The 16,342-nt window shown below is 49.8% G+C and overlaps 2 protein-coding genes across 3 annotated transcripts; one reads left to right on the top strand and one right to left on the bottom strand.

Annotated features, from left to right (window-relative positions):
• Nucleotides 1-222: 222 nt before the first annotated feature.
• Nucleotides 223-6,569, top strand: fam83c (family with sequence similarity 83 member C). 2 transcript variants are annotated; one of them, XM_078092625.1, is made up of 6 exons: nt 223-477; nt 807-1,375; nt 3,118-3,285; nt 3,650-3,774; nt 4,149-4,370; nt 4,835-6,569. In XM_078092625.1, the coding sequence occupies exons 2-6, from the start codon at nt 854-856 to the stop codon at nt 5,562-5,564; spliced, it is 1,767 nt and encodes a 588-aa protein (XP_077948751.1). In that variant the 5' UTR covers nt 223-477; nt 807-853; the 3' UTR covers nt 5,565-6,569. The 2 variants fall into 2 exon arrangements, with proteins under 2 accessions (XP_077948751.1, XP_077948752.1); XM_078092626.1 differs by having other exon boundaries at nt 243-477; nt 4,838-6,569.
• A 5,859-nt stretch (nt 6,570-12,428) lies between these two features.
• LOC120835794 (uncharacterized) lies at nt 12,429-13,783 on the bottom strand. The gene has a single exon (XM_078092644.1). The coding sequence runs from the start codon at nt 13,690-13,692 to the stop codon at nt 12,640-12,642; it is 1,053 nt and encodes a 350-aa protein (XP_077948770.1). The 5' UTR covers nt 13,693-13,783; the 3' UTR covers nt 12,429-12,639.
• Between the last annotated feature and the right edge of the window lie 2,559 nt (nt 13,784-16,342).

Raw genomic sequence — 16,342 nt, 5'->3', positions numbered from 1 at the left:
ACCTATGACCCCGAGGGCAGTCTGCCTCCCATCAGCAATAAGACGATGATGTCATCAGCCGGTGAGTGCCCCCCCCAGAGGTGTTTGCTGTGTGCACCTCCGCCCTGTTGGGTCAACATTTAGTCGCGCGCTAACGCGGATGTTTACGGACGTCAGTGTTTGTGTGGGGGGGCGTTTCCCTTCTGACGCGTTCTGTGCAAACAGAGAAGCTCAGACACGCCCACAGGAGATACACGAGACCCGCGTGTGTGACAAATAAATGAGCGATGATTATTGATTACTGAGACTCGGCACATCATTAGTTGAATAAAACTACACAGCGACACTCAAACGGGTGCTTTATTTTGAAAGGTCTAACCAGAAGTTGTTCATTCTGTCTGTTGTGACAACGGAAGGAGGAGGAGGAGGAGGAGGAGGAAGAGGAGGAGGGAGCAGCATGTCTACCTTAGAGACCAATGACAGCACAGGTAACAACAGGTGAGCTGAAAACCCACACCTCTCGCACACGGTTACGCGCGCGCGCACGCACGCACGCACACACAAACACCTGTACACACACGCGCGCGGAGGGAAGAGGCGGCCGCGGAGCTGCAGAGTCTCCCGGGACCGGAGATCCTGTCCGACACACCGAGGAACCAGAGGCGCGGGGACCATTACCACGGGACTAAAGCCCCGGATGAACGGGTGGGGGACCTGGAGGGACTTTAGAGCTGAAGACACGTTTGGAAAAGGACGAGGACATTATCGACCCGATGGAGTTTATTTGTTTACCGTGTCTCCTTTTGTGCAATAATGTCCCCACGCAGCGTCCATAGCAGGAACTAGTTGTTGACCCCCCCGCAGCTACGGAACCATGATGAGCTCGGAGGGCCTGCGGCCGCCCGCGGCCCCCAGGAAGCCGCTGGGGAAGCTCGCCTCCCGGCTGGAGGAGGTGAAGAACCCGTGGCGGCAGGTGGCCTCGCTGGAGCTCAGCCACAACGAGGCGGCGCGTCTGGCCACGGACGCGCTGCTGGAGCTCGGGGAGCAGGAGTACCGGCGCGTGCTGGCCGAGGAGCGGGAGCTCAACTTCCTGTCCCCCGCGGAGCTGCGCTACATCGCCGGCCAGGCGGCCAAGGCGGCCGCCGGAGGCGGCGCCGCGGCAGGCGGCGCCGGTTGCTCCGGCGAGCGGGACTTCGGGGACGGAGACGCCGTGTCCGACCTCACCTCCGGGACCTACTTCCCGATGATGTCCGACGACGAGCCGCCGCTGCTGGAGCTCGGCTGGCCGGACTCCCCGGCGAGGTGCGGGCCGTCCGAGACGCAGATCTACTTCCAGAGGGACAAGTCCCACAACGTGAAGGACATCATCAGGGGCCTGATCAACAGGGCCAAGAAGGTCATTTTATTACTCATCACGTGGAGCCTTTCTGCTTCTGTAACGAGGTTCTAGTATTTATTTCTGTTTTATATGTGTTGTAAAATAACTTATTCCTTAAACTACATTTAATGATCAGAGACAACGTCTCTTCTCTCTAAAGACCCTTTGCAGTAAAAAGAACAATAGCAGATCAATAGTGATATTAGGGGTCGCAGGTTATGCTGGTTTCTACGTTAAATAAGCTTCTTCCATTATTTATCATCGCAATAAACCACATCAGATCTCAAATAAACACACTTGGCCGTCTGCAAAACCTTTAAGCTTTCGGTTGAATAGTGGGACGATAATCTGAGGATGGGTGACATGATGGTCACATGATTGAATCGGAGGCGAGGAAATAGAAAACATTACACAAAGACCAAAGAAGAAGAGGGCGGCATTGGAAATGCATCGTAGAGACGTCTTCGGTTTAACTTTGAAATGGAAATATTTGCATGTTCACGTTCATGCTGACAAACTGGTTTCACTGCTCGTCTCTCTGCACACCGAGGACATGACATGCAAAAGTTGTTGTTGTGTCAGTCTCTTTGTAGTCCTTTCATGTCTCTGTAGCTTTGTGTGTCTCTGCAGTTGTTGTCCCCTTTGCTCGGCATCGTGGTTGTGTTTGTCTCTGTTGTGTCTTGTTGTGTTCGTCTCTCTCGATAGATTCTGAGGTTGTTTGGTGACGTTTCTTCCCTCTGACCCCGCGGAGTAATGTTCATACCGTGGGACATGCCCCTCTCTTGCCCCTCTCCGGGGTAACGGCAGCAGCCGCGCGTCCGTCCCCTCGTCCTGCATCACGTGTGTGTCTCACGTGTTGGTGCAGAGTCACTTTGTTGCTCTTATCTCAGGCTCCTCTTGCTGGATTACAACAGTAAAGCAGCTGCTGCCACATTGAAGCAGCTTTGAATGTTGCTGCTGTATAAAGGAGACTTTTCTCATTACGCACGACTCCGCTGACTCCCACAACAAAGCCTCCATTCACACGACATTCCCCCTTTATGTGATGGAGAAGCTCCGCCTCCCACGTCCCGCTGCGCCTGAAGACCTGTCAATCATTTGAAGTGTGCGTTACTCATTTCCACGTGCATGAAGCCAGCAGGCATCGATACGTCTGTACATGCAGTGTGTGTGTGTGTGTGTGTGTGTGTGTGTGTGTGTGTGTGTGTGTGTGTGTGTGTGTGTGTGTGTCTTCACTCCTTTTTAAACCGAGTTTAATTGTTCTTCTGGGGAGTTTTAGTGTAAAGTGTGCACGCTTTGCATGATGGGAACTTGTGGCGCTCTTCAGCGGCTCAGGAGCGAACCGTCCTAACGGGACCCAGAACAAGTCCAACGAGTCAAACAGGATCTATAATAATCTCTGAGCCGTAACTCGGAGGTTAGATGAGCGTATCGGTGTCGCAGCTTTTCACTCAAATTGTGTCTTTTGTGGACGTTTTTGTTTCTTTGTGGACTTTCTGTCTCCTCACCTGGAGCTCCCTGCTGGCTGATGATGTCATCACCGGCCTCCTGTCATTCTAACTGGTTCACAATATTATTATTCCACTATTATTCCACTGCTTATTTTACTACCAGAGAACACGGAAATTGAGAATAGTTGTATGAGCACAGAAGTTGGATTGCAGTTTGGATTTAAGTGTTAACGTGTGTGTCCATGTGTGTGTCCGTGTGTCAACGTGTGTGTCCATGTGTGTGTCCGTGCGTGTCCGTGCGTGCTGCAGGTGATCGCGCTGGTGATGGACGTCTTCACGGACGTGGACCTGCTGTGTGACCTCATGGAGGCCTCCAACAAGCGCAAAGTCCCCGTGTACATCCTGCTGGACGAGAAGAACCTGCAGCACTTCACTGACATGTGCTCGGCCCTCGACGTCCGCAGCGCCCACATGAGCGTGAGTGCTGCTGCCACCGTCACGCCATCGTCATGCCACCGTCATGCCAACGTCATGCCATCGCCTCACGCCACTGAATTAGTCAACGACATTTGCCGAATCAGGAAAAAAAATGATGATGAATGAATATTAACGTTAACTATTTTTACCTTCCATTAATCTCCAGCTTGTAATAAAAATAATAATAATGATAAATAATAATAAATTCATGTGGCGTAAACGCCGGCGCTTCCTGCAGCTCAAATGATCGTGATGATCAAACGTCTAAAACCTCAAACTAAACGTCATAATGCTGCCAAATACTCAGAGAGTGTGTGTGTGTGTGTGCGTGTATGTGTGTGTCTGCGTGTGTCTGCGTGTGTAGAACATGAGGATCCGCAGCACATGTGGTGACACTTACTGCACAAAGAGCGGCAAGAAGTTCACCGGTCAGGTGCTCGAGAAGTTCATGATCATCGACTGTGAGGAGGTCATGGCCGGGTCCTACAGGTGAGACACACACACAGAGGAGGGGTGTGGGGGGGGCAGCGACCCCTCTGAAGCTCATTTCTACGCTTTTATCTCTTTGCTGATCTATTTCTTTATTGGTTAAACAATTTATTCCCAAAATGATTTGTTTTATTTTGACGGTGTCGTTTTATTGTTGTTGACCTCACTGCTTCCTGTTATTTACTTATTACTATTATTATATTAATGAATGGATCTCCTCGTCCTATCAGCACCTCTGATCTATTAATGACTCTTGAATCATTTAGTCAATATCAATAGATCAATAGATGTCTTGATAAAACCGATGTCGCTCCGTCGAGCCCCCGAACACACGGACCCTCCTGGAGCTCACTGCCCCCCCCCCTCCTCTCCAGCTTCACCTGGCTGTCGGCTCAGGTGCACAGCAACATGGTGATGCACTTCTCCGGTCGCATCACCGACAGCTTCGACCGGGAGTTCCGCTGCCTGTACGCCGACTCGCAGCTCATCGACTGCTTCTACTGCCCGGAGGACGAGGGGGCGTCGTACTACCAGCCCTACCAGGCCGCCATGATGAGCCCCGGCGCCGCGGCGGGGCTGGACCTGCTCTCCGACAGGTACCGAGCCGGAGGCTTTGATCGCGTCCAACGTGGCCCCGTTTTCATAACCGATATGTGACGAGAGATGAATGAGGAACCAGTTCCTGCCGTAATATTCACATACAAGGAATTTGACTTGGCGGTTGGTGCGTGACAGACGACAGCAGTGTCAGATAAATATGATGCTATGAGTTAGTTTAAAATAAAGGAATAAAAGATCAAGTTAAAAATTCAAAATAAAGTACACCAGCGAACAGAAAGTGACAAGTGAATTCTACATTAGAGGCAACTATGGATCTATGAATTTATGTAGAAATACAAAACTGCTACAAAACATTCGTCTGTCATGATGCCGACAGGAACACGTATGATAATGATCACAAACCTGTAAGGTGTCACCTTTCAGAACACGCTACAGAACGCTGTACAGACACATTTAGACAAAGACGTTTACTTTAGTTCTCTTGCCCCCCCCCCCCCAGCAGGCAGAGGGACTGGCGCTCCTCTGATAACTCCAGCAGCCAATCGAGCAGCAGCGTTTCCAGCGTCAAGGCTGCGCCCGGGATGACCTCCAGCACCGTGTACAAGGTCACCCAAGGTCACGACAGCAAACCGCCCCCCAGCCCCCAGAGGAGGGGCTCGGGGCAAACGCCGACTCCTCAGAGCCACGTGACGCCGGGGCCGCGAGGTCCCGCCAACGGGGGAGCCAATCACAGCGCAGCTATGGACCGGCCGCCGCCCCCCTACGGCCATCCGCCCGGCGCCATGCGGCCCAACGCAGGCGCCCCCTCCTCCAAGTTCCAGGGGCTGGGGTGGTACGACCACATGTTCACCAGCTCCAACCCCAAAGCCCCGCCGCCCCCCCCCGCCCACGACGGCAGGCCGCCCCGCAGGCAGCGGTCCCCCTCCAACCTGTTCCTCAACAGACTCTCGGACCTCTTCCTGCCCCCCTCCAGCAAAGAGACCTTCCGCAGGTCCCCGTCCCCTCTCGGCACCCCGCCCTGGGGGGGGCCGGACCTCTCTCAGCCCGAGCCGGAGAGCCAGCAGAGCCCGCCCCCCCCGCCGGCGCCGCTCTCCCCGACCGTGCCGATGAATCGGCAGGACCAGAAGCGCATGACGCTGGGCCACAGCAAGCTGGACCTGGTGAACCAGTACAACCAGCTCAAGTCCAGGCAGGTGTACAGCCGCTTCGAGCTCAAGACCTCCAACTGAAGGCCGGTCGCGTCCCGCCGCTCTGCTTCTGCGCCCTCTGGGGTCAAAGGTCACTCACGAGGGAAAAGATAGAAACTGATCCGCGAAATTCACCGACAACCAAGATAAAGGCTTTTATGTCTTCTCAAAGTGGCACAACAACTCTTTTAGAAATTCAAAGTTATCACATGAAACTTTCAGTAATCGGTTCATCTGTCGGAGCTTCCAGCTGCCTCATCTTTTAGTTAACGTTCCCTCTCTTTGGCTCCTGCAGCAAACTTTTTAGGTTTAGGTTTCATTCAAAGGGACATTCGTTGGGACGGCGGCGCGACGGCGGCGTCCCTGCTGGTCAGTTAGCATTCGGCTCTCGTTGCTGCATCAGGAACCAACACATCAACCCCAAAGACACAGAAGTCACAGAAAGCTGAAGCTTTTCCTTAAATTAGGCTCATCTGCAAAGAAAGACGACAATTTTGCTGCATTTCGACTCAATAACAATTTGATGCTGTGGAGAAGAAAAGAGAAATTAATGATTTCTGAAAATAAATTCCAGTTTGGAGCATTGTGATACGTGTAAACCTTTTAAACGTTTTCCTCCTCTTTGTGTGTGTGATCGTTCCCGTCAGGACATCAGAGGGACGGACGCGTCTCCGGCTGTAAATGAGACATTTATGGTGAAAGTTTTAGCCTTTAGACACAGTTCAAACTAATAGTACTATTTGTCATGTTTTCTTTTGGGGATGAATCGTGTTGATATTTCAGAGGAATGTTTGTTATTTGAACGTGTTGTTGTTTACTTATTGTTAGCGGATATCGATCTTCATTATTCGCACTAATGTACAAAGCAGTGTACATAATACATGAAGTGAGGAATCTGGGTTGATGTTGAAGAAATTTTTGTAAAAAAAAAAAAAAGTTTATTTTTACAATGTGTTATTGTACTGGAGAATGTGAACTTCCTGTTTAAAAGTCTGTCTTTATTTGGAAGATGAACACTTGAGGATTTAATAAAACAAAAGCTCTGTGGTTGAGGTGTTGAATGAACGTTAATAAACCTCATGAAGCTTGTTTCTCATATGAAGAATATGGCAACAAAGATGAAAAGAACTGGGGACGTTGTTGCATTCAGATTTCATTTTGACAGGTTTTTAATTTAGACTTGGCACCACTGGTCGACTGTCAATCAGCAGACTGGATCCAGCTGTGTACTCTACAATAAAAACAGCTGCAAATGCAAACTGCTCAAGAAGCTGAAAGAATTCCTGTTCTTTTTAAGCAGACCACAGACCTTCTGGTTGGTTCTCGTAGGTCAGTGAAGCAGAGACGACCACAGACCTTCTGGTTGGTTCTCGTAGGTCAGTGAAGCAGAGACGACCACAGACCTTCTGGTTGGTTCTTGTAGGTCAGTGAAGCAGAGACGACCACAGACCTTCTGGATGGTTCTCATAGGTCAGTGAAGCAGAGACGTGAGTCCGGCTCTTCAGCAGGAATAATGAATAATTTACAAATCAACTTTCCCATCTGAGCTGCTGTAACGTCTTTCCTGTCAGGAACCATGTGACGCCGATGACGTCATCACACAAATCCAGCTGTCACCCTCACAGCTGCCTGAAATATGTGATTCCTCTCCAACGTGAGTCCAACGCGGCCAACGTCCCGGTACCGGGGCGTAAGCTGTGAGAGCGGCCCGATCGGGGCGTTGCCGTGGTTACGGGTTCCCGTTCATGGGGCAGAAGTGAACAGGTTCTCCGTTCACGAGATCCTTTCAAAGTAAAACGTGGCCTTGTTAGGAGCACAAACCAGTTGCAACCGTTTTCTCGGAAGTGATCTTTAAGGACCTTCAACCGATCGATTGAGACCAATGAGATGAACGCATGAAGCTGCTCTCTGTGTCCGTGGGGGGTTTGCAGGCCAGACGGGTAACTCAAGCTTCCCTCTCATGTTTCACACACGAGAGAGAGAGAGGAACCACAAAGATATTTCATTTCAGATCTCTGTGGCCTTCAGCACATCGCTCATTACCTCAAAGTCTCTTTCTTGAATTCGCACCAAACTGGAGCTGCTGTCATGGTTCATTGTTTCTGCTGTTAGCACCTGATGCGTGCACGATGTGGCTGCTCTATTAGCTGCACCTGCACATTGCAACGCCATGTCGCTGCGGCTAAATGCTTGATCACATCCGGACCCCCAACGGACCCCCAACGGACCCCTGACGGCGCTGTGGGCGTCACAGAGCAGCCTTTCCTGCCCCCACATTGTGGTTGTGGTGCATCCCGGTGTTATCTTCAGGATGCAGCGTTCTTCCTGCCTGTTGGAGCTATTTTCTGCTGGTGTGTTGATGCAGGATCAGATCACAACAGTGTTTGTGTGTGTGTTTGTGTGTGTGTCCTTGACGGTCTGTGTTTTGAAATGAGTTTGTCCCTTGACTCCTTGACCCCTCATGTTTTATGACTTCATCCACTGTGTGTGTGTGTGTGTGTGTGTGTGTGTGTGTGTGTGTGTGTGTGTGTGTGTGCGCAGCAGGAAGTCTGGTGTATTGTCCTCTCTGCATTCTGGGAGAGGTTTGTATTTTCTCACCGTTTAGTCCTTTAGTCCAAACACAATATCTCATGTTACATTTTTAGCCCAGCAGACATTAAGTGAGCACAGGATTATAATTCTTATTTATTGTAGATTATTCAAAGCCGTTGTTGTTGCTGTTGAGCCACAGGCTCCGCCCACTCCATCAGGAGAGCGTTGAGGTCAGGTGATGAGGAGACGCACCTGGGGCTGATTTCCTCATCCGAGACTATAAAGCTCAGGCAGAGGACCAGACCGGGGGGGGGCAGACTGGTAGAAGGTGGTCTGGTGGAAGGTGGTCTGGTGGAAGGGGCATGGTAGAAGGTGGTCTGGTGGAAGGTGGTCTGGTAGAAGGTGGTCTGGTGGAAGGTGGTCTGGTAGAAGGTGGTCTGGTGGAAGGTAGTCTGGTAGAAGGTGGTCTGGTGGAAGGTGGTCTGGTGGAAGGGGCATGGTAGAAGGTGGTCTGGTGGAAGGTGGTCTGGTAGAAGGGGGTCTGGTAGAAGGTGGTCTGGTGGAAGGTGGTCTGGTGGAAGGGGCATGGTGGAAGGTGGTCTGGTGGAAGGCGGCATGGTGGAAGGTGGTCTGGTGGAAGGGGCATGGTGGAAGGTGGTCTGGTGAAAGATGGTCTGGTAGAAGGTGGTCTGGTGGAAGGGGGCATGGTGGAAGGGGCATGGTGGAAGGTGGTCTGGTGGAAGATGGTCTGGTAGAAGGGGCATGGTGGAAGATGGTCTGGTGGAAGGGGCATGGTGGAAGGTGGTCTGGTGGAAGGGGCATGGTGGAAGGTGGTCTGGTGGAAGGGGCATGGTGGAAGGTGGTCTGGTGGAAGGGGCATGGTGGAAGGTGGTCTGGTGGAAGATGGTCTGGTAGAAGGTGGTCTGGTGGAAGATGGTCTGGTAGAAGGGGCATGGTGGAAGGTGGTCTGGTGGAAGATGGTCTGGTAGAAGGTGGTCTGGTGGAAGATGGTCTGGTAGAAGGGGCATGGTGGAAGGTGGTCTGGTGGAAGATGGTCTGGTAGAAGGTGGTCTGGTGGAAGATGGTCTGGTAGAAGGGGCATGGTGGAAGGTGGTCTGGTGGAAGGGGCATGGTGGAAGGTGGTCTGGTGGAAGGTGGTCTGGTGGAAGATGGTCTGGTAGAAGGTGGTCTGGATTAGACCTCGGGACTGAGCTACGCTGCGTTTGGGTTACATGTTTATATAAGAATAAGATGCATGTGAATTGATTCTGCTCTGTGATTATTTTCTGCCTCATCTTGTGGCTCCTGATCGTTTTGGTGGAAACACCTTCAGTCACAACCTTTGTTGGTGTCTGTTAACGTTTGGTTTAAACACTCATACACAGGTGTATAAATGACCTCTGCAGGACCTGGATGTCAGCACCTCTAAATGAGCCTGTTGGGAATCCTGCTATTATCATTACGCAGTGTACTGCTGTCCTGTTGTAATTGCGTTAAAACAGGAAACGATGCACTCAGCTGTATTTTCTCCACCAAACTGAAAAGCAACTCAATGTCTGGGAGGAAAGTCCAACACACATTTGCACACACTCACACGTTATCTGACACACACACATTCGCCTGTGCACGCTGTCGTAAACCTCGAGTGGACGTTTGGTGTACGATGCCTTCTGCTATCGCTGCTGTGCTACCGAGCTTATCGACTCATCACGCTTACACACTCCCTCAATGACGGGGACGGGGACGGGGACGGGGACGGGGACGTCGGCTGTGATCCGGTGAAGAGTCTCTTAGATTGTTGAGCGGCTCCACGTGCAGTCGGCTGAGTGTCTGTTAGTCGTGCTGCGAGTCAGCAGGGTTCCTGCTTTCTAACAGTCACTGACAAAAACAAGTACTGCCTTGTGCAATAAAACGTTGTGATGTGTTGAAGTTGCGCGTCTCTCTCACGCTGTTTGTTCCCATTTCACAAGATGGAATTCCTTCACACCGAGGGCTCAGCGCCGGTATGTCAGCTGAGGTGGAGTCTGAGTTTCAATCAAAACACACAGTGACAGACGCACAAAGGTCTTCTGCCGCCTACGTCTTCTCTCTGAACTTGGACCGGAATAACTTGTGTTTTGACCTCTAGATAAACTCTGGTATCGTCTCACTTAAGACTCAGTTTGGGAGGAAGCTTCTCTAAAGTGGCTTCACGCGGTCCGTTGGCCAAACTCACATTTGAAGGCCTGGTGTCCACAGAAGAACGTGGCCTCATTCCAAAGACCTGCAGCTTTCAACGGGAACACAAATCCAAAGCGAGCGCAGAGTCACTGTGCAAAGTCCAACTGGCAGAATGAGGCGTCTCTTTTGTTACACAGGAAGGAATTCAACACAAAGGGACGAAAGCAAACAGTGGCTGTCAGAGACAGACGGCCTGGAGGACAGAGACAGGGAGACAGACGGCCTGGAGGACAGAGACAGGGAGACAGACGGCCTGGAGGACAGAGACAGGGAGACAGACGGCCTGGAGGACAAAGACAGGGAGACAGACGGCCTGGAGGACAGAGACAGAGAGACAGACGGCCTGGAGGACAGAGACAGAGAGACTGAAGGACAGAGACAGAAGGCCTGGAGGAGAGAGACAGGGAGACAGACGGCCTGGAGGACAGAGACAGGGAGACATAAGGACAGAGACAGAGAGACAGACGGCCTGGAGGACAGAGACAGAGAGACAGACGGCCTGGAGGACAGAGACAGAGAGACAGACGGCCTGGAGGACAAAGACAGGGAGACAGAAGGCCTGGAGGCCCGAGACAGATCTGCTCCTAAAAGAGCGACGACTGCAGGGTCAAGGCTGCGGTGAAGATCCGGATCTGGGTCTGTCCCTGGTGGACTGGTCTCTGCTGAAGGTCTGATGGAGTCTGAGCTAAATGAGGCTCTGGTCAACCTCGTGATGTCATCTGGTTTCACCAGAACCCGCTGGATGATGTCATCAAAAAGAGCTGTGTAGAAACAGTCTTCTTACTGGTGGTCTCGTCTTCGTGGAGTCCTCATATTAAGCTTCAGCTCACCAAAGACGTGTTTTTATCCCACATGCTGCAGCGTGTGTCCCTCATAAGGCCTGTTTACAACCAACAGAGACACACAAACATCATCGGGGCTCCAGACTGCGACCAAATGGTCGCATTCTGCGCCTAAAATGAGACACAGTGCGAGTACATGTTTCATCGACCGCGACCAGTAAATTATCCGTTTGTTGTTTGGTTATTAAATGTTTGTGTTGCACACTTCAGCCCACTATAGTGAGCACGAGTGAGTCGAGCGAGCAAAGAGTGAAGAGGTGGAGCGAGCGCAGCAACGGCTGCCTGCGTGCAGAAAACCAGTTTGTGGAGAGGGAACCTGAGTAAACTGCGCGCACGGAATACGTTTTTCTTTGCTAAAATATAGTTCTCTGTGCTCAAAACTTAAAATTACGCGCTCAGGATTGTGGCACAAATATAACGCCATACACATTGTGCATGCGGGGAACACGACATTAAGACTCACTACACAATTAAAACACAAACACAGGCACCAGGGGGGGATTGTTTGCAGGAAGTGTTAATGCACAAGTTATGTCCATAACTTGTTCTGTCGTCAGTAGAGCATAAATATTCATTTTGTATTTGTAAGCTGTATAACTGGTGTATGTTATTAAAACTATTGCACAAGTTTCTTATAAACTTATTTATCAGTAATACAGTAAAAATGATGGGACGAGTCGATTTATAGCGTGCGCCCCTAAATGTTAAGTTAGGGGCCACTGTGCTCCCAGTGAGAAGAGTTAGTCTGGAGCCCTGATCATACATACGAAGCTGCATCTTGCAAAGGAATTGCAGGACTCGTGACAGAGAATGTCCCAACATGTGACTCGCAATGTCCACCTGTCCCCCGTCCGTCCCTCTGTCTCTGTTTGTCTGGTGCTTCGTCTTGTCTGTGGTGTTTTACAGTGAATGTGTTCCCAGATGAACACACCTCTAGTGGCTCAGAGGACGTGACAACCAATAAATGGACCTGAGCACCACATGTCCTGCGTCCCTCTGGAAGTCCTGGACATGCCTCAGGCTGAATCATCTCATGGTCACAGATTACAGATATTCAGTGTGGGGCGCTGGGTGGTGTAAGTGAATATGTGAACCACATGGTGGCAGCACGCTGATGGAGTTCACTTCACAAGAAGCTCCCTCCTCACAGCGCCGAGTGACTGAGAGTATCTGTACTACTTCCAGCTGAGTGACGCACCATCCAGTCACTGGATTCACTTCATTTATGTTGAACACATAGTAAGAATTTGACGCATAACGCCTCATCTGTAAATGGAAAAACATTTATCCTGTTAAACACGTCCACAAAGGGTTGAATGCACTTTGTATTTAATACTTGAAAATGAAGAGAAATGATGCTGAACAATATGAAACATGCTGGTTTGGCTTAAGAATTAAAAGAAAACCTTAAATCAAATGTCTTTCTGCGTTCATTGTGTGTTAAAAATATCACATGATTTTAGATACAAAACACTGACAACATGCGCTGCTGTTAATTATTAACTTTAAAACCTCACAACAACTTAACGGGCTGATGGCAGAGTGAATTCATCATGTTGGTTGATGTAATAGTTTAGATTGTTCTTGATGTTTGAAAAATGGCTCTTTAAACCTGCGAGTGGTGGATGTTTTGAGAAAATATGATTAATAAAAGAATCTGACAATTGTTTAGTGTTGTGGTCTAAAGTTCCATCAGAGCCGTACACTTGATAATTAGAAGTGCTGATGCAGAGGTCTTTTCCAACTGGTTGTAGTTGAAGTAAACACGTAAGTTTAAGGTTTTGTAAAGAACATACGGACATCGGTCCAGAAAGACAACTATTGTCACCACCGCAATTCATTTCATGACCGACAGCAGTATGACCGGCGAAGTCCTTCCTGTGTTTCTCCAGCAGCTGATCCAGGTCCTGTAGATACGTAGTGAGGGCAGCTTGGATGACATGAACATAGCCCTTCGAACTGATGCCAGTCTTCTGATTCAGTCGAGCCTCATGGATCAACATCTGGACGTGGAAGGAGGCTCCGTTCACCCAGATCTTCAACCCACGGCTCCTCATCTGTCCGTCAAGCAGCAGGGAGTTTCTGAGGATGGTGAGATGGTTGCTCAGCTGTCTCTCCAGTCTCGCTAGTTCACCCTGTAGGTGTCGGTTATCAGTCAGGTACATCTGATGGCGCTTCACATACTCCGACACAGTGTCCCGGACTGCTGAGGCCTTCTCTTCACCAAATGCCTGCAGGAACTTGCTGTATGAATCATCAGAAGTTGCAACGTGGCTCTTCATGGAAATATCTATGATCATGGAAATCATCAATGCTCCGAGTCCAACAGCATTTGGGAATAAAGTCGAACTCAAACTAGATCCCAACTTCTCAACGTATTCTGGAATCTGATTGACCAGACCATCGGAGTAGGTCTGCAGCTCAGCGTTGGAGTTCAAACCAGAATACTTCAGCAGAGACCGGTCTAGGCCCACATCTGGAATGATACATGTTTCCCGTAAGGCTCTTTCATAAATATTGAGAGCACAGCTGTCATAAATCTCTTGTGAGTATTCACAGGAGCTTCCAGAGCCCATGTTTTCGACTGGAACCTGGAGACTCAAACAAAGCTGAGACGTACCCGAATTCACGCCAGAGAGCAATGAAATAGAATCCAGTCCCTCCCGTGTAACCAGGGTCACTCCACCAACAACCAATCAGGTCTCTGGAAAGTGAGGCGTGTTTATTGACTTCTGTCTAAAGTCCCAGTCCGTCCAGAGTCCAGATGTTTCGCAATAAAACCAAATATTTACCTGCACTAAAGACAGAGAAGCCACAAAATGTAAAAACCCAAGCTGGAAATGAATTCAGCCTTTTCTATTCATGTAATCTTTACATTTTATAGCTCTCATTGTTTCAGTCATGAGGCTCGACTGAATCAGAAGTGTTGCTTCATCTGAAGGATTCTCAGTACCGAACCAGAACAGAACAACGTCAGCTGCTGAAAAGTGGGTCACAACCCAGAAATCAGAAGCCGATATAACTGAACCGGAGGGAGAGGGAGGAGGAATGAGGAGAGAGTGAGGAGCAGCAGGAGCACTGGATGAGTGTTAAAGCAACAGATGAAACAAAGCTGAAACAAAGAGGAAGGTGTGAGAAGCCTTCTGTCTGCACTGCAGACCATGACGGAGGCAAAGTGCTGATGAAGTGTTGTGGGGGAGGACAGCTGACTCACCGAGGGGAGGGAGGGGTAAGGAGGAGCATCAGAGCTCCTCGTTGGCGTTATAAGAGCTGGAGCAGAGACCAGTCCACCGTGGACAGACCAGATCTGACCTCACGGACCAGTGACCGGCCCAACGCGCTGCTTCCCGTGAACCTCTTTACGATTCTGCCAAATCAAGTCTGTGGGCATCATTTGTAAATGAAGTCAGTGCTTCACAACTATGAAGGCGCTGATGTTGAGTGTTTCGTTGAGGAAGAGAGAGAAAGATCTGGAGACGAAGAAGTGAGAGAGTGAGAGAGTGTGGCACACGGGGAGATGAGTAGGAGGAGAAGGAGATGTGTTGTCTGCATATTTTCCTTGCGTTAGCTCGTGTTACTGATAGTAGCCTCATCATGAGATAACTGCTCTATTAGGACTGTAGGAGCCGTGTATTTGATGTTCCACTACTTGCTGCAGGCCGAGGGGCTTGCAGATCGTACCAGTTGTACCCACATGTGTTGCTGTGTGCAGGCTGACTGGAAGTCGTATGTGTTGATCTTCTGAGCACATTGCTTCGTTGTTCCGACAGGCAGTAACACAGGAGGGAGCCTGGTACATTCCTGCACGGGGAGGTTACCGTTTAGCTCGAGACAACGCAGGTTTATTGGTGCAGCGCCTTTCAATGCAGAATGATGTAATACATACATCAGAATGAACAGAGTGAAATCCAGGAGGACGTTATTCAGTGTCCAGATGGAGCCTGAGGAACACCACCTGCTCTCCACCACATCACCTAGAAACGCAACAAGAACACATGGGAGAAATGTCGACCATTAACACAAACACAAACACAAACGCACACCAACACGCCGCCTGAATCGTTGGCCTCACCTTTGGTCAGAGAAGCTGAGCTGATACGGTGGAGTCAAGAAGCTACGGACCACGGATTGGTGAGCGAGAATCATTACCTGCGTGACACAGGACGGTCAGCAAGCATCCCCATCCCTCATGGCCTTCAAGAGACCTGCATGTAACCCTAAAGGATCCCCATGTTCTCTTTGATTCTAATTCTAATTCACTCAATGAACATCATCTGCATTGAAGAAGACTTGAAACTAGAGACTGAGACCATAAACTCATGTTTACAATGTTTACTGAGGGAATAAATCAAGAGAGAAGTAGAGTCATTTCCTCATAGACGTCTATGGGAGCAGAGGAGTCGCCCCCTGCTGGTCACTACAGAGAAGTAGAGTCATTTCCTCATAGACGTCTATGGGAGCAGAGGAGTCGCCCCCTGCTGGTCACTACAGAGAAGTAGAGTCATTTCCTCATAGACGTCTATGGGAGCAGAGGAGTCGCCCCCTGCTGGTCACTACAGAGAAGTAGAGTCATTTCCTCATAGACGTCTATGGGAGCAGAGGAGTCGCCCCCTGCTGGTCACTACAGAGAAGTAGAGTAATTTCCTCATAGACGTCCATGGGAGCAGAGGAGTCGCCCCCTGCTGGTCACTACAGAGAAGTAGAGTCATTTCCTCATAGACGTCTATGGGAGCAGAGGAGTCGCCCCCTGCTGGTCACTACACAGGACGCAGCTTTAGCACGTGACGTTTTGTCTGCTCGTGAGGACTTTCATCTCCAGGAAACTTTGTTAAGTTCATTTAATCAGGTTTGTCTCGTGTCGATGTTATCTTCCTGTTTTATTTTGAAAGTTAACCTTCCTCTCGTTTTAGGCAACTTCCCCCTGTGTCCGATTGTCTTCGCTGCCCCTGATTGTTTCCACCTGTGAAACAGGACAAAGGGAGACGCAGACAATATATACTTGTGTATATATTGTCTGCGTCTCCCTTTGTCCTGTTTCGTCTTGTCCCACATCATATATCCTTTTGCCATCGCCTAGTCTTGCTATGGTTTTGTACTTTAAGGCACGATTTCTGTTGGTTCTTTTCTCAACGTTTGTTTTATAGATACTTTTTGTTCTTAGGTCTTAGTTTAAGGTTTTTCTCTTCTGAAACCTTTTATTTTCAAACCTTTCCTCTGGAGTCGTGC

The sequence above is a fragment of the Gasterosteus aculeatus genome, chromosome 17 (genome assembly GCF_964276395.1).
Source record: "Gasterosteus aculeatus chromosome 17, fGasAcu3.hap1.1, whole genome shotgun sequence".
NCBI lineage: Eukaryota > Metazoa > Chordata > Actinopteri > Perciformes > Gasterosteidae > Gasterosteus > Gasterosteus aculeatus.
Note: the sequence above shows the minus strand (reverse complement) of the source record. Positions and strands in the feature narration are given on the sequence as shown.

What these genes read in the sequence shown, in the direction of transcription:
- fam83c (XM_078092625.1), top strand. Translation starts at nt 854, where the DNA reads ATGATGAGCTCGGAGGGCCTGCGGCCGCCCGCGGCCCCCAGGAAGCCG. An exon ending in GTCATGGCCGGGTCCTACAG is followed by an intron (nt 3,775 to 4,148) that starts GTGAGACACACA and finishes CCTCCTCTCCAG; the next exon opens with CTTCACCTGGCTGTCGGCTC. An exon ending in CTGGACCTGCTCTCCGACAG is followed by an intron (nt 4,371 to 4,834) that starts GTACCGAGCCGG and finishes CCCCCCCCCCAG; the next exon opens with CAGGCAGAGGGACTGGCGCT.
- LOC120835794 (XM_078092644.1), bottom strand. Translation starts at nt 13,692, where the DNA reads ATGGGCTCTGGAAGCTCCTGTGAATACTCACAAGAGATTTATGACAGC.